General features: G+C 38.0%; 3 protein-coding genes across 4 annotated transcripts; 2 read left to right on the top strand and 1 right to left on the bottom strand.

Moving 5' to 3' along the window:
* The first annotated feature begins 650 nt into the window (after positions 1–650).
* LOC121736570 (gastrula zinc finger protein XlCGF17.1-like) lies at positions 651–6,268 on the top strand. Of its 2 annotated transcripts, none has more exons than XM_042127856.1 (3): positions 651–686; positions 3,535–3,655; positions 5,292–6,268. In XM_042127856.1, exons 1-3 carry the CDS (start codon positions 669–671, stop codon positions 6,224–6,226), a joined length of 1,074 nt encoding a protein of 357 aa, XP_041983790.1. In that variant the 5' UTR covers positions 651–668; the 3' UTR covers positions 6,227–6,268. The 2 variants fall into 2 exon arrangements, with proteins under 2 accessions (XP_041983790.1, XP_041983791.1); XM_042127857.1 differs by lacking the exon at positions 651–686 and adding an exon at positions 884–1,059.
* A 3,027-nt stretch (positions 6,269–9,295) lies between these two features.
* LOC121736575 (gastrula zinc finger protein XlCGF8.2DB-like) lies at positions 9,296–10,682 on the top strand. Its single transcript, XM_042127862.1, has 2 exons — positions 9,296–9,479; positions 9,641–10,682. Exons 1-2 carry the CDS (start codon positions 9,445–9,447, stop codon positions 10,479–10,481), a joined length of 876 nt encoding a protein of 291 aa, XP_041983796.1. The 5' UTR covers positions 9,296–9,444; the 3' UTR covers positions 10,482–10,682.
* A 1,094-nt stretch (positions 10,683–11,776) lies between these two features.
* LOC121736718 (zinc finger protein 709-like) lies at positions 11,777–20,420 on the bottom strand. Its single transcript, XM_042128101.1, has 13 exons — positions 20,268–20,420; positions 19,974–20,093; positions 19,487–19,625; positions 17,257–17,427; positions 16,045–16,217; positions 15,408–15,538; positions 15,040–15,114; positions 14,584–14,716; positions 14,321–14,484; positions 14,045–14,177; positions 13,114–13,227; positions 12,646–12,840; positions 11,777–11,938 (listed from the first exon to the last, which is right to left on the bottom strand). The coding sequence occupies exons 1-13, from the start codon at positions 20,337–20,339 to the stop codon at positions 11,777–11,779; spliced, it is 1,782 nt and encodes a 593-aa protein (XP_041984035.1). The 5' UTR covers positions 20,340–20,420.
* Positions 20,421–20,425: the final 5 nt, after the last annotated feature.

Here is a 20,425-nt window from a genome sequence, read left to right as displayed (position 1 = left end):
CTACCCTCCCCTATTACCCTATTCCCTGTTAAAAGGCCGGCAACGCACTTGCAGCTCTTCTGATGCTGCGAGTGTCCATGGGCGACGGAAGTTGCTTTCCATCAGGTGAAACGTTTGCTCGTTTGCCCCCTTATTTCATAAAAAAAAATTCTTCATTTTTTTGACGGACTATAAAATTAATTTAAAAAAAATCAAATTGGTCGAAAAATTTGACCGATATATCGATATTTGTTTCGCGATATATCGAGACCGATATTGATATTTTTTCAAATATCGATATATCGATATTTTCTTTCAATTTTGACATCCCTATAATACGACACTTTGACAGTTTATGTACCTCGGAGAACCGGAATATAAAATGGCGGCCACAGTATTTTGATTTGGTAGAGACCATGTAGAGACCATTATGCCGCGTCTACTCATAAAAGTCAATGTGTCAACTTCATAATGGAGTGTCATGTTCTAACAATTTCTGTCAGATTTTAGAACATGAAACTGACACTAAGTTTTAACTTTACGCATGCGCACAGCGCAATGTACATTGTACATTGAAAAACGAAACGAACACGACTATGCTCAGTAGCTTCTTTAGTTAATAAAAAAATAAATTATGTCAAAACATTTATGTCAGCAGTCAGCTGTCCTCTGTCACCAGCTGTCACATAATGTTACTATTTACCGAAGTAATATTTTTATTTATTTTATTAAAAATTAATGATTTATTTCTATTTATAAATCTTTAATATTAGGTAGGATATAATTCGAATGAGATTTGTGAATCCTGCAAGTGATAATTTTCTTAATAAATCAGTTGTACGAAAGTAAAATAAAAAGTATGCTACCAAATTTATAAAATAAAATATATTAAATATAGGTATATTATTGAATACTTTTGTAAAAAAACTTTTCGGAAGCTGAAGGCTATGCTTATTGTTTATATATGTGAGATACAGAAGTATTAGGCAGAATTGGATTTCTGTTACTTTATTTGCTGTGAAATCAACAAGTCTCCTACTTCAAATGGCTTACTAATTCAAGCATAGATTTATGAAAAAGGTAACATTTTGAGCATTTAACAGCAATCTATTATTTTACAGAGACCTATTATTACTAATATAATAAATAATAAATAAAGCTTTTATTCACTGACTGTAAGCATTCAATTTTTATAGCAAAACAAGAGAAACATACGTGGGAAAGCCATGCTTCGGCACTTATGGGCCGGCTCGACCGGAGAAATAGCACGTTCTCACAGAAAACCGGCGTGAAACTTGCGCTTGCGCTGTGTTTCGCCGAGTGAGTGAGTTTACCGGAGGCCCAATCCCCTACCCTTTTCCCTTCCCTACCTTCCCCTATTCCCTTCCCATCCCTTCTCTCCCCTATTCCCTTCCCTTTCCTTCCTTACCCTCCCCTATTACCCTGTTCCCTCTTAAAAGGCCGGCAACGCACTTGCAGCTCTTCTGATGCTGCGAGTGTCCATGGGCGACGGAAGTTGCTTTCCATCAGGTGACCCGTTTGCTCATTTGCCCCTTTATATCATAAAAAAAACACACATTTAGTCAGGTTGTCCTTCAACATAGGCTTTCCCCATTTCCTATACTGTTCACACTTAAACGAGACAAAAGATGTTGCCCAAAATTTTGTTGCATATGAATTCGATTATCGTGCAGAAACTGTACTTTTCTGTGGGATAAAAACTGGTCTATGTACTTTCTTAGTATTCAAAATATTTAAATGAAATCAAAATTCGTTAAATGGTGTAATACCTCAATCGTGGGAATAGCAGACAATTTTCAATTGTTATACAACAGCCGCGAGATTGAAGGGTTTATATTATACTATTTGGTTATGGTTACTTGGTATTTGATGTCAATGAAGATATTGCATAGATATTAGGATTGACATCATAGAACATTATGTTCAATTAGTTGCTTGATGGTGGCATATGTCCTGATGGGTTTAGCTAAATTGTGGGCAAACTCTGAAACATAGGTTAACTACCTAGATATATTGGACTATTTAATACGATAGTATGTTATACTAGCTGTTGCCCGCGACTTCGTCCGCGTAAGCATTGTAGATCACATCCCAAGTATTATTTATTGTACAAAAATATTCAATATACAGAATTGACTTTCTTACCATTTTATTATGTATGGATGTTCCGCGCTGCTTCGCTTGCGTAATTTAGAAATTTCACGCAACCGTACATTTTGCAGCAAAAAATAGCCTATGTCCCTTCACGTGGTCTATTCTTCATGTTTGCCAAATAACCTAAAAATTGCTCCAGTAGTTTATAAGATAATAAGCAATTCCATATAATTTTTCCCGTTTTTTCCACACTTTTATCTATTTCTTCGCTCTTATTAGTCTTAACGTGATAAAATAATATAGCCTATAGCCTTTCTCGATAAATGGGCTATCTAAAACTGCAAGAATTTTTTAAATCAGACCAGTAGTTCCTGAGATTAGCGCGTTCAAATAAGCCCTTTTATATAATTTCCCCCGTTTTTTCCACATTTTCCTCTATTTCTTCGCTCTTATTAGTCCTAGCGTAATAAAATATAGCCTATAGCCTTTCTCGATAAATGGGCTATCTAACACTGCAAGAATTTTTTAAATCAGACCAGTAGTTCCTGAGATTAACGCGTTCAAATAAGCCCTTTCATATAATTTCCCACGTTTTATCCACATTTTCCTCTATTTCTTAGTTCCTATTAGTCTTAGCGTGATAAAATATATCTTATAGCCTACCTCGATGAGTGGGCTATCTAACATTGAAAGAATTTTTCAAATCGGACCAGTAGTTCCTGGAATTAGCGCGTTAAAATAAGCCCTTTCAAACAATTTCTCCCCGTTTTTTCCACATTTTCCTCTATTTCTTCACTTCTATTATATTTAGCGTGATAAAATATAGCCTATAGCCTACCTCGGTAAATGGGCTATCCAACAGTAAAATAATTTTTCAAATCGGACCAGTAGTTCCTGAGATTAGCGCGTTCAAACAAACAAACAAACAAACTCTTCTCAATTATAATATTAGTATAGATTGAGTACCATTTTGTATTCATTATTAATTATTTTACTATATTACTAGCTATTTGACCGAGCTTTGCTCGGTATTCAATGAAAATGACATTTTCTAAAAATGATTCCTAGCTTGATCGATTTATCGCCCCCGAAACCCCCTATATATTAAACTTCATGAAAATCGTTGGAGCCGATTCCGAGATTCCAATTATATATAATATAATAATTATATATAATATTCCAATTATATATATATATATATATATATATATATATATATATATATATATATATATATATATATATATATATATATATATATATATATATATATATATATACAGGAATTGCTGGTTTAAAGATATAAGATTTAATAGGTTTATTGCTAGAATTAAATGATTATCAAAATATTAAAGCGTTTTTGATAGAATATTGGTTTGTTAGTTTTATTATATTATTATAACATACTACTGTTATTGCTGTTTATATTGTCTTTTACAGATGGAAAGTAGTTTCACACAAAAACCCCAAGGAGATCTGTGTGCATCAGCTTTACACTTTGTGTCAACCACATACAATGATGACCATCCACTGAAGTCAGCAATTGACAAGAAGACACAAAGTAAGTTCTAAGTAAATAATAAAAATGGAAAATTACAATGTTATGGCTTACAGCTATGTAACAAAATTAAATGAAAAGTAACCTGCATGGAGCCACCCTATTCCCAAGGTGTGCTGTCCTCGAAGAAATCATTGACTTTATAATACGCTTTAGCACACAAACGTTCTTTAACTGCTTTTTTAAATTTGTTTAAAGGTAGATTTTGAACATTTTCTGGGATTTTATTGTATAGGCGTATACATTGGCCTTTAAAGGATTTGCTTATTTTGGCTAGTCTGAACATTGGTATTGCTAACTTGTTCTTATTTCTAGTATTTACATTATGATTATCACTTTTCTTTTTGAAAATATTTATGTTCTTTCTAACATATAAGAGATTTTCCAAAATGTATTGAGATGTGACGGTCAGAATTCTTATTTCTTTAAATTTTTCTCTTAGAGATTCCAAAGACGACATCTTATAAATAGAACGAATAGCTCGCTTCTGCAGCACAAATATTGTATTAATGTCCGCCGCGTTTCCCCACAAGAGGATGCCGTAAGACATTATACTATGAAAGTAGCTAAAGTAAACTAATCGCGCGGTCTCTACATCAGTGATTTCACGAATTTTACATTTTTTAACAGCATATGCTGCAGAACTAAGCTTATCTGCCAGTTTCGCAATATGTGGACCCCATTGTAACTTACAATCCAGCGTTATGCCTAGGAATACGGTGGTGTCTACTAAATTCATTTTCTCATCATTTAATAGTACATTGGTTTGTACTTGCCTAACATTTGGCAAGATAAATTTTAAACATTTTGTTTTATTAGAGTTCAAAAGTAAATTATTAGCATTAAACCAATGTACTATTTTTGAGAGAGCACTATTTACCTCGTCATAATTAAATTGTCGCCTCTTCACATTAAAAATTAGTGAAGTGTCATCAGCAAAAAGTACTATCTCATGCTTATCTTTAACAAGATAAGGTAAATCATTTATATAGATGAGAAAAAGAAAAGGCCCTAAAATGGACCCTTGTGGCACACCTAGTTTTATTTTGGTTCCATTAGACCTTATGGAGTTAACTTCCACCCTCTGCGTTCTATTTGTAAGGTAAGATTTAAGAAGTTTAAGTGCCGTGCCCCTTACACCATAATGGTGTAGTTTTCTTATTAGAGTATCATACTCCACACAGTCAAATGCTTTAGAGAGATCGCAGAAAATACCAAGTGCATCCTGCGACTCCTCCCAAGCTTCAAAAATACTACACAGAAGACCCAAGATAACTAATCTGGGAAGTTCAAATCCTCTGCTGGGAGGTTTGGTGTAATTATATCTAATAACACACAGGTATTATAATGTTATGTGAAAATTATTATTTATTGTTATTTTTTGTTCCTTACTTAATTACTTGTATTATATAAGTTTGAGTCTGTAACTATAGTACTACATTTGCGCAAATTACCCATAGACTGGGAACATTCCGCGTATGCGTTTCGTATATCCGCCACGGATTAAAGCTTCCAATGGACGATGGAAGAGGAAATGCGACCATAAGGTCTACAAACCATCCTGGCACCTCATTCCTAGCAAGCCTACAAGGCTTTTATTTCGCAACTGATTGTCAGGTATAATTTTATTTTATTACAGATTTTACACCAAACGGCGCGACATTTACCAGTAGACATGAACCTGAAACACAAAAGTCTGACTCGGAGGACGATATGCCGCTAAAGAATATGAGTCAAAGCGACGCCACTAGCGAGGAGCAGGTGACGGCCATGGACGCGGAGAAACTGAAAACTGACATCGCGAACATGATCAACGAGATCAAGAGCACCGAGCCTGCCAAGTACACGTGCAACTTGTGCCCGTATGAGGCCAGCCGCGAGACCACCATCTTCAACCACCGGCTCATCCACAACAACGCCGGCGGCGTCAAGTTCTACGTGTGCAGCTACTGCCCCTACGTCAACAAGTGGAAGACCAATGTCATGCTGCACGAGATGTCGCACACAGGCGCCAAGCCGTACTCGTGCGAGGTTTGCGCGCGCACCTTCGCCTCCGGCAGCGACTTCAAGCGGCACCGGCGCGTCCACACCGGCGAGAAGCCCTACGGCTGCGGCGTCTGCCACCGCACCTTCGCCAACACCAGCCACCTCAACCGCCACCGCCGCATCCACACGGGCGAGAAGGCGTTCGGCTGCGCGGTGTGCGACCGCCGCTTCGCCGCCGAGAGCAACCTCCGCCGACACGAGCGCACGCACACGGGCGACAAACCCTACTCGTGCGGCGTCTGCGAGCGCCGCTTCGCCGACAACAGCCACCTCACCCGCCATAAGAAGACGCACACGGGGCTCAAGCCGTACCGCTGCGGCTACTGCCGGCGCGAGTTCACGGAGAGCAACACACTCAAGCGGCACGAGCGCGTACACACGGGCGACAAGCCCTACGCCTGCGACGTGTGCGGCCGCGACTTCACGCAGACCGGTAACCTGAGCCGCCACCGCGCCATCTGTATATACAAGAAGAAGAGAAACCTCAAGGTAGAGCTGGAGGTCCCGGAGGCGGACGGAACCCAATAAACTGTCCTATTGTATTCTGTTATTATCTCTTTGATTACAAGATATTATTTAAGTATATTTCACAGCCCACAGGTTTGGACCGTTATTATTTTAATACGCAGTTATATTATTTCGACTCAATAGACTGCACTATTTTGCCGGTGGCCGTGAATTTCAAACTTTTTCAAAATTTAACGAGTTTAACATCACGCGAGCTACTGATAAAGTCCTGGCGGGCCGTAAGTTGACGCAGCCCCTGAATAGTACCTGATAAATAATTTAAGAATATTTAGAAAATGGAGTCATAAGGCCTCACGTCACGATATCTATAACATATTATAAGTAATGGTTGATGGTTATTTATATGACCGCCTAAAATATAAAAAGAGTACCATTGACAAGATAGTTGGCTCATATAATAAAGTACTCTGTGGTTGGCTCTGTGATTTGTGAAAGACTTCATCTTGAAAATTCCATTACATGCATGGGCGTACCCAGGTTCTGGCCCGGGCCCCCCCCCCCCTGCTGCTGTCATGTATCACAGGTCTCTTTTTACTACGCAGTGTTACTGATAGTGACATCTCTCTTGCTCAGGCCTTTGTTTCTCTATTCTGCTAGGTATATTAACTTTATGGTTACGCATAGTATTTTTTATAATAAAGTATCTCAATCATAGATGAAGTAAGTATAGTAGATGTAACCTTTTGATGTAAATTTTACGTGGGAGAGCCATGCTTCGGCACGAATGGGCCGGCTCGACCGGAGAAATACCACGTTCTCACAGAAAACCGGCGTGAAACAGCGCTTGCGCTGTGTTTCGCCGAGTAAGTGAGTATCCCCTACCCTATTCCCTTCCCTTCCCATCCTTACCCTCCCCTTACCCTGTTCCCTCTTAAAAGGCCGGCAACGCACTTGCAGCTCTTCTGATGCTGCGAGTGTCCATGGGCGACGGAAGTTACTTTCCATCAGGTGACCCGTTTGCTCGTTTGCCCCCTTATTTCATAAAAAAAAATATACCTTAGCCCGTCATCGCGTGGCCATTTTGTGCTTATTTCAATACAAGTAGTGTGCGTTTATTTTCTTGAATATTTTTATTCGTCGATCATTTCGAAGCACATTACATCCAGAAAAGATAGTCATTAAGTTTATGATATCGATAAACTATAGTTCAAGTAATGAGAATCCGTAAACATGTAAAAAGCTAGGTATGCAATGTTTGTAGCCAAATTGTTAATTGATGTGACATTTTTAGCACTAATGCCTTATATAGCACGAATTAGGGATTATTAAACTTATAAATTATCTTTTTAGCTTACAAAAATACCGATTGAAAAGCCCAAAAAACGTTGTTCAAAACTTACGTATTTAATATTAAATACACGTTTTTGAGGCATCCTTTGGCCATTCTTATGGTTTATTATTTAGCGGAACCACAAAACTCAACAATATCTAGCATTAAATGTTCACTAAAAACCTTTATTAACACTTTTATTACATGAAATATGCAGACCGACTCCTTTGTTATGTCCTAGTAAGTAGGACATAACATTACACGCTTTTGACGCTTAAATAGTATCTCGGCAAATTGAATGTGTCAATGTCAGTCAATGGCGCTGCTAGTCATTATCTTTTATAGAGTTTATGTTTCCTTCAAGTTTCTTTAGACTGGGTTGCACCAGAGGCGTGGGTAAAGTTAAAGTTAAATATGGCGTCCAAACACCCATATTCTCATACGACATCTGTCAATTTTTCCGGTTATAGTTAAGGTTAAAGTTAAAGTTAGTTGGTGCAACCCAGTCTTCTTCTTCTTCTTTTAAAAATGGCCGCCTCGGTGAGTTGCCAATGTCAGAGTGGCTTAAAGGACTTTGCTCTATGTAGCGAAGGTCTGGTGAAGTAACAAGACGTGTACGGTTAAAAAACAAAATTACATATTTACAGGAGTTTTATTCATTGCTATTTGCTTCTGGTGGAGAACTGTCAAAAATGACGTTTTTGTATGACAGAAGCGTTAGGTAGTTCCTTTTCTCGCCACGTTCATAAACAGCCTTGTCGAACTCTACATTCTCTTTGACACTGACAGTGACAACTGGCAAATATCTACCAAACAGTGTTGGCAGATCAGGGGATTTTCCCCTAGATTTAGGGGGTTTTCGACCAAGTTAGGGAAAAACAGGGAAAAAAAATATTTAGGGGATTTTTAGGGGAAATTCAAAATACACGTCAAATACAGTTTTTTTTGCCAAATATCACGTTCCTAATATTTTTTTACTATCTTTAAATTACTTGAGCGCCACAACAACTAATCGAGGTCGAGATTCAAGATGTTGAAAATATAAATACAATTCGCAAGGCTTTAAATGAAAATATCAATGATGTCAATGGGCGCTGCTGGTAAAGGAGAAAGGAAGGAAGGAGAACTGTCAAAAATTACGTTTTCTGATACAAGCGTTAGTTCCTTTTCTCGCCACGTTCATATAAAGCCTTGTAGAGCTGTAATAAAGTTTATTAATATATTTTTAATGAATATTAAAAGAAAAGTAATCTAAGGGATTTCTAGGGGGAAATCAAATTAGTTCAGGGGTACGGCGCCGAGACCATCTGGCAACACTGCTATCGAACTGTGCTCACTGCTCAGTGCTACCATGGTGCTACCAAACTACAAATATATACTTACTAGTAATCTGTGCTACCAAATATCTTACAAAAATGGCGGCGAATTATAATAATTATTAATTTAACAAATGCTTCTAATTGGTGATAATTACATTTATTTATATAACGTGGATATACTTAAAAATATTGGATCTTTGAATTTATTATCGTTGAAATTTTAATCAATTATTTGGCTTCAAGACTCAAGTTGTATTACTTCCTCGTTGGCTACACGGCTTTCCGCCATTAGAGCTTGTTTTCTTTCATTTGTAAATTTCACGATCTAAATCGTTAATACCTTTTTGATTTAGCGCCTGTCTTTCTTTGTGGTTATCAAATATCAAGTACCACACTTATCTTATCTATAAAAAGACGTAAAGGAAATTAAATACAAAGAAGAAGATAAAGAAGTAAAAGAAGTAAGTAAATTTGGTTTCGCTGTCACCTATCAATTATCATGCACATAAAAACACTTTCGTTTTGTTGTTAGCAGTTGCAGTAAGATAAAAGATAAAAAAAAACTAGAAACTGCTTAAAGATAAAAGATCTATAATTTTGTAAAAGTACGCACTAATGTTTGTGTGTTGATGTCTCTCTTATCTTTCTCCGCCTTCGCTTGTACGTTGTTTATATACCGTACTTTATTTTAAGCATTCATAACGCTCTATTCTCAAAACATGAATGAAAAGTAATAAAAACAATTTCCAAATCAAAAAAGAAACTGGAAAAATTCAGAAATTTAAATGTGAAGTTTTTTTTGTAATTCATAATATCTGCTCACAGGTCAACAATGGAAGTTGTCAAAAGGAGAAAAAGCGACCAAGAAAATGAAGATATAAAACCATTGATAAAAGCTCACCCTCTTTGTACGACTAATGTGGTTTTCATTAAAACGGAAGACGGTGTAACAACACAAGTAAAAGAGGAGGTCATAGTGTTCTCGTGTGCCGAAATAAACGATATAAGTGAAGGCAGAGGCCGCCCTAAGAATAAGATCAAACTTCCCGATTGTGTCGAATACAACAGTGATGAAGACAAATGTTACCACTGTAAAGTTTGTAACTACAAATGTGCCGAGCGCAGTAGCATGATCAAACATGTGCGGATACACACTGGCGAAAAACCTTTCCAATGCACCAAATGTACATACAGATGTACAGAGAAAGGAAGTTTAGTTAAACATGAGCGTATTCACACAGGAGAGAAGCCTTTCATTTGTAGCATTTGCGAATACCGGTGCTCGGAGCGTGGAAGTTTAATCAAGCACATACGTATCCACACGGGCGAGAAGCCTTACGCCTGCTCCAATTGCGAGTACAGGTGCACCGAAAAAGGAAGCTTAACAAAGCATATGCGAATCCACACAGGAGAAAGACCATTTGCATGTGAATTCTGCGATTACAGATGCACGGAAAAGGGCAGTTTAACTAAACACATCAGGATTCACACGGGAGAGAAACCATACTCCTGTCCGGTCTGCAGTTACAAGTGTAATGATAAATGCGCATTGAACAAACACCTCCGTTCACACTCATCGCACCCAACTTACTACTGCAGCTTGTGTGATTACACGTGTAGTCATGATAAGGTCTTAATGAAACACCTTGAAAATCATTCAGATTGAAACTTTTCATTGTTTAATTATGTTAAATGAATGATTGAAAATACTTATATGTTTTATGCATTTTTTTAGTTCCAGTTCACAAAAGTATTTTCCTTTTAATCCACTCATGATTGGATCATACATTTGGATCAAAAGGAGTCTTTAATTCATGTCCTAAGCGGCCGCATCTGTCCGCGATAACAATAGATAAGCTATTGTGTCTCGTTATTCCACGATTGATGGGAGCTTAATGGTAAAAAATATTACTTAGATCTACACTGACTTATAAATTATGTGAAGTGTAAACTTTTGAATTACATTTGGATAATAAAACACTTTACCTAAGTTGTAATTTTTTTTGTTTGCACTATTTCCTAATGGTCTTTCAAATCTAATATGTATATAAAATTCTCGTTTACTGGTTTGTGTGAACTCCTCCAAAACGGCTCAACCGATTTTAATGAAATTTTATGTACATACATTTGTTAGGCCTGAGAATAGGTTTTTACCACAGAAATAAATCAAGATAGAACAACGACGCGCGAGCGTTGCTAAGGAATCGCTCGTGTCAATTTTTGCTTTGCTTTTAGTTAATAACTTACATGTGGAAAGAAATATCTCCATTTGACCAATTCACTTTTGTACTTCTGTTTTTACAATTAGACATTGCACAATGGGCATTTTTGCACAACCGCTCCGGTATAATCAAGTCGAGACGTGCTCGCTGACTGAATGAACGTTCAACGAATCTTGCACGCTTGTGCAAGATTGAAACACGCGTATTCCACCCGCTTAGCCATTCTATCTTGATTTATTTCTACTACTTTTTAGTTGGATACTAGTTAAATAATTTATATGGCAAAACCTCAGCAAAAACAATGTTTCCGTATATATTATTTTAAATGTTATATTTTTCTATTAATAAACATAAAACTAACAGTTAAAATCAATAAATTGTTTTATATTCATAAGTATAATGGGGATAAAAAAAGAATAATTACAATTTACAAGTTTTTAGATTATAAACATACAGATTATGAATTATTATTATGATAGAGAGAAAGACGCACAATCTAACAAGTAACAAGCTCATTAGTCAACACTTTCAAAACATGTAGACCAGCAGCTATCCCCAACCCGCGGCCCGCCGCGCGCCGGGACTTTATCCGGGGCTGGGTATTACCGCTTTATTTGTAGCAACGACATCGACAGCCTCTAACCTCTTTGCTCCATACACCCCCGGCAAAATGCTAGGATATTATAAGTATACAGAATACTTCGCTTTGTAGGAAAATGCAGTTATAAAATATACATCTTTATTGTTTTACAGGTTCGGTATCTTTTTTATTTTTGTCTGTTTTCTTCTTGTTGGGGGATATTTTGTGGTGGACTGCGCGGACGTGACACTTGAGCGAGTTGGTCTGACTGAAGGCGCGCCCGCAGAACTGACACTCGAACGGCTTGGCGCCCGTGTGCACCTGCCAATACAACTTTAGTTCAGTAAAGTTTGTGGAGAAGATAGTCGAGAGCAAAAATAATGTTGTACAGAAAAGTCCTGAAGTAGTATTTTAAAAAGCGGCGTTTAAGGCGCGTGCGGCGCCTTAAACGCTAGCTGTTTCAAGCCGGTTTTCTGTGAGAACGTGGTATTTCTCCGGTCGAGCGGCCCATTCGTGCCGAAGCATGGCTCTCCCACGTATAAGAGATAAACTTAAGGTGTCGTTCCAAACTTTTTTCGTCCCGAAAAATTCAAATAAAATGCCACTTTATGACAGACTATAGTCACAAACTGTGGAGATAAACTTAAGGTGCCGTTCCGATCTTTTTTCGTTCCGAAAAATTCAATTCAAATGTCACTTTATGGCAGAATATAGTCCTAAAAATTCAAATAACATCTTACTTACTATATACTACATGCATACTATATACTATATAGTCTGTCATAAAGTGGCATTTTAATTGAATTTTTGTCGGTCGCGATTAGCCGCGGTAAAGATCGGACCGGCATCTTAAGTTTATGTCCACAGTTTGTCTATACTTTCGCATTTCTACTTTTCACCGTGCTAGCACTACAGGAAAGGACAGAGGATACGAGGTCCCGGAAAATGTACGGTTCCCGCGCGATAAAAGAGTTTTGGCGCAACGGAGTCTCGGGAGGCATCTAGATTAGTATACAATCGCAGCATACCCTATAGTGTTTATTAAGCGAGGGTTTCTGCGAGAAGCGCTTCCCGCAGACGGAGCAGCGGTAGGGACGCTCGCCGGAGTGCGTGCGCGCGTGCACCCGCAGCGCCGACGACAGCGCGAACCGCGCGCCGCACGCGCACACGTGCGGCTTCTCGCCCGTGTGCCGCCGCTGGTGGTAGCGGAGCGTCGCGCGAGACTAGAAACACATTAACGATTTCAGTCCAGCTCTGGATTTATGTCTACCGACCTTCGAGAAGGAGGAGTTCTGGCCGATTGGAGTCGTCTACAGGAGGTTCCGAGGACAAATTTTGAACACGTCGCGCCCCACGTCGCAGACAATACGTGTTTAGTGCTTAGTGTTAGGTGGGCGCCAGACATGTGATCAAATACGCAAATTCGCCAAGTGTGGCACTGACATTTGCCTATATGTGCAAAGTTATTGCTGGCATTTTTTTTTGGTTTTACTGACGGTGCAGCGCACGCCGCACAGCTCGCACACGTGGGGGCGAGCGACGGGCTCGCCGAGGTGCACGCGCCGCACGTGCGCGTTCAGGTTCGACACTGACGACAGCGTCGCGTCGCACTGCAACCATAATGAAACGAAAAAAATATTTATTGTTTGTATAATGTTATAATACCACAATTATAGGCTACTTGACCTATATTCAATTTCATTGAACAAATGCATATTTTTAGTAGAACTTGGCCTAGGAAACCATATTTCACCCTTATCATCAAATCAAAGCTTATGATTAATAAATAAAGTCGATTTGAAAATATGATTTTATGAAAATAGGATTTGTACTGACGAAAACGCTGATGCGGTACTTCCGATTTGGATGTGACGTCATCAGACTCGTAATTTAATATCTTTTATTTGTCGCGCTCGTTATATGTAAGTTTATTTGTACATAAATAATAAGAATAAGCCTAGAAAGATTTCTAAAATATATTTTCTTGAATAATTCAAATAAAACATCAGTTTTATATATTATCTCCATTTATTGTAGACGGGAAATGAAATGGCCAAAACTTTTCTCCAAAAGTTTTCAACATTATAAATGATTTCTAATTTCTTATTTAATTATTTTATAATTTTTGGGCACTTTTAGACTCGTAGCACATAAAAAAATGTTCAATAAAAAGAGTTTAAAATACAAAACGTATGACGTCACACTATGGCGGACAGTGTTTTCGGCGCCATATAAAAGGCATATCTTTCAATAAACATTTTTATGGGTTTCTACTGTGTAAAATATTAAAATATTAGTTTTTTTTTTGTGAAAATGAATAGTTTAGAAGCGATTAGCATGAAGAAAAAAATTAGGTGAAGTACCCTATTGTTATAGGGTACTTCAGCTAATATCACATATACAAAAATAGCAAATATTAATGTTTACCTGTTCACAGCGTAAGTTGGGTTTGGGTCTGGGCGGGGCGCGCGGGCGCGGCGCGATCTCGGCGCGGTGGCGACGCGCGTGCGTCCGGCGGTCCACGCCGCGCACGGCCGCGCCGCACAGCGCACATAAACCCCTGGGGAATTATACATTTTGAGTTGTGCTGCTATATAATATTTATAATTGTAATGATATCATTAACAATACATAGTCAGCTAGCTGTAACGTCTAAAGTGTTTTATGGTTCTGCGTAAAGCCTTGTCGCCGTATATCACTCACTTGTCGGTCCACAGGTGGTGCGCGGGCGCGGTGAGTACGTGTCGGCGGCGCGCGGCCTCGCTTATAAACCGCAGCCCGCACTCCGCACACTGGTTGGCCCCGCCCACTTTGCCGTCCACCTCCCCCGCCCCGCCTCCCGCCTTCGCCTCCGGCGTAGTTTCTGACTGCAACACGTTTTAATATAAAATCAAGTTTTAATAAACATTGGCCTAGATGGCGTGCTCATATGCGTCATGTAGATATAATATAAAATATATACCTACCAGTTGTCTGCCATGTGTCTTGGCGGCGTGCAGGCGCAGGCCGTGCGCGCTGGCGAAGCTCTCCCCGCAGCGCGCGCATGCGTGCTCGCCCGCGTGACGCTTGCGCATGTGCGTCATGTATGTCGTCGGCTTGCTAACGATATTAACATTCAATATCAACTGTCATTATCTTAAAAATATACGCTAAACCCCTTTTATCAGCCCCCACGAAAAATGGGGGGTGTTATAAGTTTGTCAGTCTCTCTCTCTCTCTTGTGTGTGTGTGTGTGTGTGTGTGTGTGTTTCCATGGCATGGAAGCATCTTCAAATTTGAAAACTGACATAATCAAGAATGTTTTAGGGCATATAATCAAACCTTCAAGCCGCGCACAATTTTTTTGTTATTTTTCAATTTATATTATGTATCTAACGGTAACTGATATAGGCGATTTCAGTCCAATAACAGTGTGTACTCACGCGAAGGCGAGGCCGCAGGGGTCGCAGCGGTACGTGTGGCCGCGGTGCCAGAGCTCGTGCTCCACCGCCTGGTACCTGCCGACAGAACGTACTAAATATAACAAACCGTACAAGCCACGCCCACGCAGTATATGAGGGTGGGGTGAGTGTTCAATAGGCGTATTTTGTCTAACAATAACGTATCAGACAATCACGATCTATCTACCTATAGCCTGTCTCCGAGTGCACGCATCTGCCCCCCTCGTCCTATCAAAGATACACAAAAAATCTGCGCCTTCTCCTTCTAGGCTTCTTAACGTTGCAGTTGGCTTTTATTAGTCCACAAGTGCGTTTCCGCTGTCGTCGACCTTGTCAAAGTCGAGTGTTACCTGGTGTGGGAGCGGTGCGGGCAGCGCGCGCACAGGTAGCGGCGCTCGTGCGCGGCGGCGGCGTGCGCGCGCAGCTGCCGCCCGCTCACGTACCGCAGCCGGCACACGCCGCACTCGTGATCGCCTGCGCGCTGCGAACAATAGCCGTGTTCGTTTCGTTTTTTCGCAGTTTGGCAGCTGACTGTCAACTTCATAATTGAGTGTCATGTTCTAACAATTTCCGTCAGAGTTTAGAACATGACACGCACACTGACACTAATTTTTAACTTTGCGCATGCGCAATGTGCATTGAAAAACGAAACGAACACGACTATTTTGATATTTAGGGTGAGGCTTCACTTAGCGTAGCTACACTGCAGCGATGCGACGCGACACATCACGGCTAAAAAATCCTTGTACAGCAGCATGTAGCGTATAAAATCGTATACGTTAAGCTAGCGACACAAAACATAATTTCTATGGAATGTGAAGTGTCGCTGTCCGCTGCAGTGTAGTGACGTGTCGTGTAAGAATAACAATGAGCGGCATATAGCAGTATTAGACCATAATATGCCTCATTAGGCTACGTTCAAAAAGAGTATATTAAATACCTTTTTTCTAAATGTAATTCAATAATAAAAAAATATCAATCACATACCTTGTCATGTTTCTCTTTATGATTCTCATACGCGACGGGGTCGACGTAGCCGCGGTAGCACAGCTCGCAGCGGTACGCAGCATGCACGTAGTTGTCGCTGGCGGCGCGCGCGCGCAGCTCTTGCAGCTGCTCCGCCAAGCTGAGTGTTATCTCCTTCGCGTGGAGTTCTATAGCTAGATGGTAAAACGAGAGGCGCAGGTTATGTCTATGGTTTTTACTTTATTAATCTATCATGCTTTTCTATTTTCTTTTATTTATACAGCATGACTGGTGAGACACGTTCAAATTTCAATACCTGAGGACGTGATATTTGGCTATTATATTAGTTGAAAAAAATATATATAAAAAAATAATGATCACTAAATAAATGTAAGTTAAATAATTATTTACCCAACGCATGGACACCGCGCCGCATAGTAATTTATAAGTGTCCATGAATTATTTATTTAAAGGAAAATTCCACAGGAAATTCGGTCAAAAATTTACTGAATTTTTGACCAAATTTCCTGTTCTATTATATTTGTTTCCTAATTTTATTACTGTATAATTATAATGAGAATCAAGTACCGAGTACTCTCCTTAAGTATTGATCATGTCTCACCACTCACCAGTCATGCTGTATAGAACAAAATATATAGTCATGTATAGCATTGTTACAATATACAAAATAATACAGTCTAACAGTTGATACAATGTTTAGAGTAAATAACTGGTTATTGTGCTGATAAGGTTTAAATTGGTGCACTAAAATGTATCATTGCACTATAGTCTATACATATTCCCCCTTACTAATAAACGTTGCTTATGCTTTGAATAGTTATACAGTGTTTTGTTCCTGTCACACAAGTGACATTTTTAATTGGATTGAAGAAGACAAAACACTGTATAACTATTCAAAGCTTATACAGCGTTTATAGTAAGGGGGAAATGTTTAAGGCATTAGTGTGTCCTGATGACACATAGGTCTCCTCTAGATACTTCCAGTTCTCCCTATCTTGAGTTAGTCTTAGCCAGAGATGTTCGACAACTTATCTCAAAATTGTCTGCCGATCTTTTTCGTGGCCTACCACATTTTTACTGATTTTGCTGAAATTTGTTATGGAGATACTTTCAGTCCCGGGAAGGGATATGTACGCTTCTCCGCGATAGATGAATTTTGGCGCAAGGGAGTTGCGGATCGTTGTCTAGTATTAAATATAGTTGTGAAATTACCCTCTTTTTCCATTATCTTGATCTCCACTTCAGTCTTCTTTCCCTCTCCCTGCTCCATCTCCTGCTTAACTTTAATGTCTTTGAGTGGCAAATCATCTTCTGAATCCGAGCTTCTATTGAAATCATCTGTTCTGTCAAAGTCATTAACTTCCGATTTAGTTGTTCCTTCATCTGATAATAAACAAGTCATTTATTTTAATTTTACCATAAAAAGTTTTCTTGGTTATTATAGTCAAGGATCTTTACAACTGTTTTTTAATATGTTATGACCCTGTGTATTCTTTTCCTTTACGGTTATGACTTATGAGTAACACCAATAAATTATGAACAAAAAACTTTTTGAAAAAAAGCTTTTATTTAAATAGTCTAAAAAGAAGAAAATAAACTCCTTAAAAATTTTAACTATTATGTTATAATCATCAATATATTATACAAGCCCTTTCATTTAATATCCATATTGTAGGACTGCATAGGCTGCGTTCCAGATGACGTTAATTTTGACCAAAACGCTCAAAACGTCCCCTTCTGCCGTTCCCTTTGGCGAATATTCAAAGTATGTGGATTTGTTATTAAAATATGATTCAATGTGAAAACTCAAATATAATAAAAGTTTAACTATATTAAAATATGATTACTTAAGTAAAAAAATGTAATAAGTACTAAAAACCAAACAAATATAATATTATGTATTTTATTTGTAAAATAAATGTAACTATAAACAATAAAATTACTTTTATTTACGACTTGAAGAAAAGGATCATAATATCCAAGTTCGGTTCATTGTACCTATGTATAAAAAAAATTATACTTAGTTCTTTTTTTAAACTTTTCTCAAAACACTCAAAACGATTCATAATCCGTTTCACTTGGGTTTGTATCGCTGACGCTCACATGCTAATGGAACGGGAAAAACTACGGTCTTGAGCGTGAGCGTTTCTAACATCATCTGGAACGCGGGGATAGTAAATAATTATTTCGCCATCTTTGATGGTCGGCCATATTGGATTTAGAGTGATGTCACATACCATCCCTGCGTTCCAGATGACGTTGAAACGCTAACGCTCAAGACTGTAGTTTTTCCCGTTCCACTAGCATGTGAGCGTCAGTGATACAAACCCAAGTGGAACGGATTATGGATCGTTTTGAGCGTTTTGAGAAAAGTTTAAAAAAAGAACTATAATTTTTTTTTTACATAGATACATTGAACCGAACTTGGATATTACGATCCTTTTCTTCAAGTCGTAAATAAAAGTAATTGTTTATAGTTACATTTATTTTACAAATAAAATACATAATATTATATTTGTTTCGTTTTTAGTATTACGTTTTTTCATATTTTAATATAGTTAAACTTTTATTACTTAAGTATATGTATTTGAGTTTTCACATTGAATCATATTTTAATAACAAAACCACATACCTACGTTGAATATTGACTATTGTCACATATTATAAACGTTAGGTAACAATACCGCGTAATGCTTCAAGTACGAGGTCAACAGGTATAGGAGAGATGAAAATTAGTATTATATTTTATAAGAAATCATTTGACCTTTCATTTAAAACAATTTATTTTCCAATCAAAATATTTCATTGAATGTTATTTCATTTAATATACATATTTCAATTAAAATATTATTTGTAATGAAATAATATAAAGTTTTTTGTCTCTACTCTGTCGTGAAAACTTTCCGAACATGGCTTTCGCGATATAGTTACGTTAAAATTTAAAAAAAAACTAGAACGCCCACTTTGACCCATCTTTGTCAAGGGTCGTTTTGAGCGAAAATGATGACGTCATGAGTGACGTCATAGCCGCGATTTAGACGACCCCGGTCGCCAAAGGGAACGGCAGAAGGGGACGTTTTGAGGGTTTTGGTCAAAATTAACGTCATCTGGAACGCAGCCCATATCATGCATGGTCATCCAAACTAAACGCGCATACAAAATTTCAGCTCAATCGGTTAAATATATCTACCTTAAAATTGAGTTCCAAAATTCCACCGTAATATACATACTTACATACACACAAAGCAAGTTAAATAAAAGCTTTTAAAAAGTATGTACTCTTTAAATTAGGCATGCAAGGTGAAGTCGCAGTTAAGAATGTGACAGTGGTTTGGAATAACCACCAAATTGCTCTTTATAACAGCAATTTTCTAAAATAGACATCACCACAAAAAATTTCCAACCTCAACCAAAGAAAAATGCATTAGCTATTAGTTTTTACCACACTGGTCCTCTGATTTGATGTCATCTTCGAGTTTTACTGCCTCTTCGTTCAACAATATTGAGATATTGACCACATCAGTTGTGCATAGCTCCAATAGTGGCTTCTGTGGCTTCAACACATTGACCGCTTGAAACAACTGTGGAGTTTTGATATATTTGTTTAATAATAGCCATTTTGATAATCTGATGAAATAAGTTATTGTAAAGCATCATTAACACCTGCATTGTGGGTACCGCGGACACAATTGATTTTCAATTGTTATGCAGCAGCTGGCTGCCGCTTGGGGATTGATGAATAATAATTATTATTAAACTAATCACAAATTTTATCCAAATTCAAATTTTTCAATAGTATAGTCAAAAGTTGCATTGGTATTATGATATGAATAATAAAGTAGATTTTATGACATGATTATTTGAGTTTAAATAATTGGCTATCTGAAAGTCTCCATTGCCCATTGAAAAGCAAAAAAAAAATACAGTACCTTGTGATTGTTTCCAAAGTTTTTAAAAACACTTTCGGCTCTGTGTACAAGCAGCCAGAACTGGTAGCACTGCTGCAGTCGAGTGCGACAGATGAAACATAAGAACATTGCATCTTGAATCTGAGACAATTGACAAATAAAGATTCATTATTTCACAGTGCATGTATAACCGTTTTAAAAAAAAAAAGAGTACCGTACAACCACTTATTCATGGGCGATGTGCTAAGACATAGGGGACGTAGTTGTATGGTAAAAACTCTGATACAAGTAGAAGAATTACAATAAAGTACTCACATCATAACCAGCTATTTTTTCGTAAACTTGCTGCAAGTGTGTTTTTGTAATATTTATTGTTCTCCTTTCCATTGTAAAGCATAAAGAACAGCTTCCTTCATTCATTTTTATCTTATTTTACTACATAAACGATCACTTTCAATAATTAGTATATATAT

Source organism: Aricia agestis, chromosome 19 (genome assembly GCF_905147365.1).
Source record: "Aricia agestis chromosome 19, ilAriAges1.1, whole genome shotgun sequence".
NCBI lineage: Eukaryota > Metazoa > Arthropoda > Insecta > Lepidoptera > Lycaenidae > Aricia > Aricia agestis.
Note: the sequence above shows the minus strand (reverse complement) of the source record. Positions and strands in the feature narration are given on the sequence as shown.

What these genes read in the sequence shown, in the direction of transcription:
- LOC121736570 (XM_042127856.1), top strand. An exon ending in AATTGACAAGAAGACACAAA is followed by an intron (nt 3,656 to 5,291) that starts GTAAGTTCTAAG and finishes ATTTTATTACAG; the next exon opens with ATTTTACACCAAACGGCGCG.
- LOC121736575 (XM_042127862.1), top strand. Translation starts at nt 9,445, where the DNA reads ATGTCTCTCTTATCTTTCTCCGCCTTCGCTTGTAC. An exon ending in TTCTCCGCCTTCGCTTGTAC is followed by an intron (nt 9,480 to 9,640) that starts GTTGTTTATATA and finishes ATCTGCTCACAG; the next exon opens with GTCAACAATGGAAGTTGTCA.
- LOC121736718 (XM_042128101.1), bottom strand. Translation starts at nt 20,339, where the DNA reads ATGGAAAGGAGAACAATAAATATTACAAAAACACACTTGCAGCAAGTT. An exon ending in CCGCACCGCTCCCACACCAG is followed by an intron (nt 15,115 to 15,407) that starts GTAACACTCGAC and finishes TTCTGTCGGCAG; the next exon opens with GTACCAGGCGGTGGAGCACG. An exon ending in CCAACTTACGCTGTGAACAG is followed by an intron (nt 13,228 to 14,044) that starts GTAAACATTAAT and finishes TTATGGTTGCAG; the next exon opens with TGCGACGCGACGCTGTCGTC.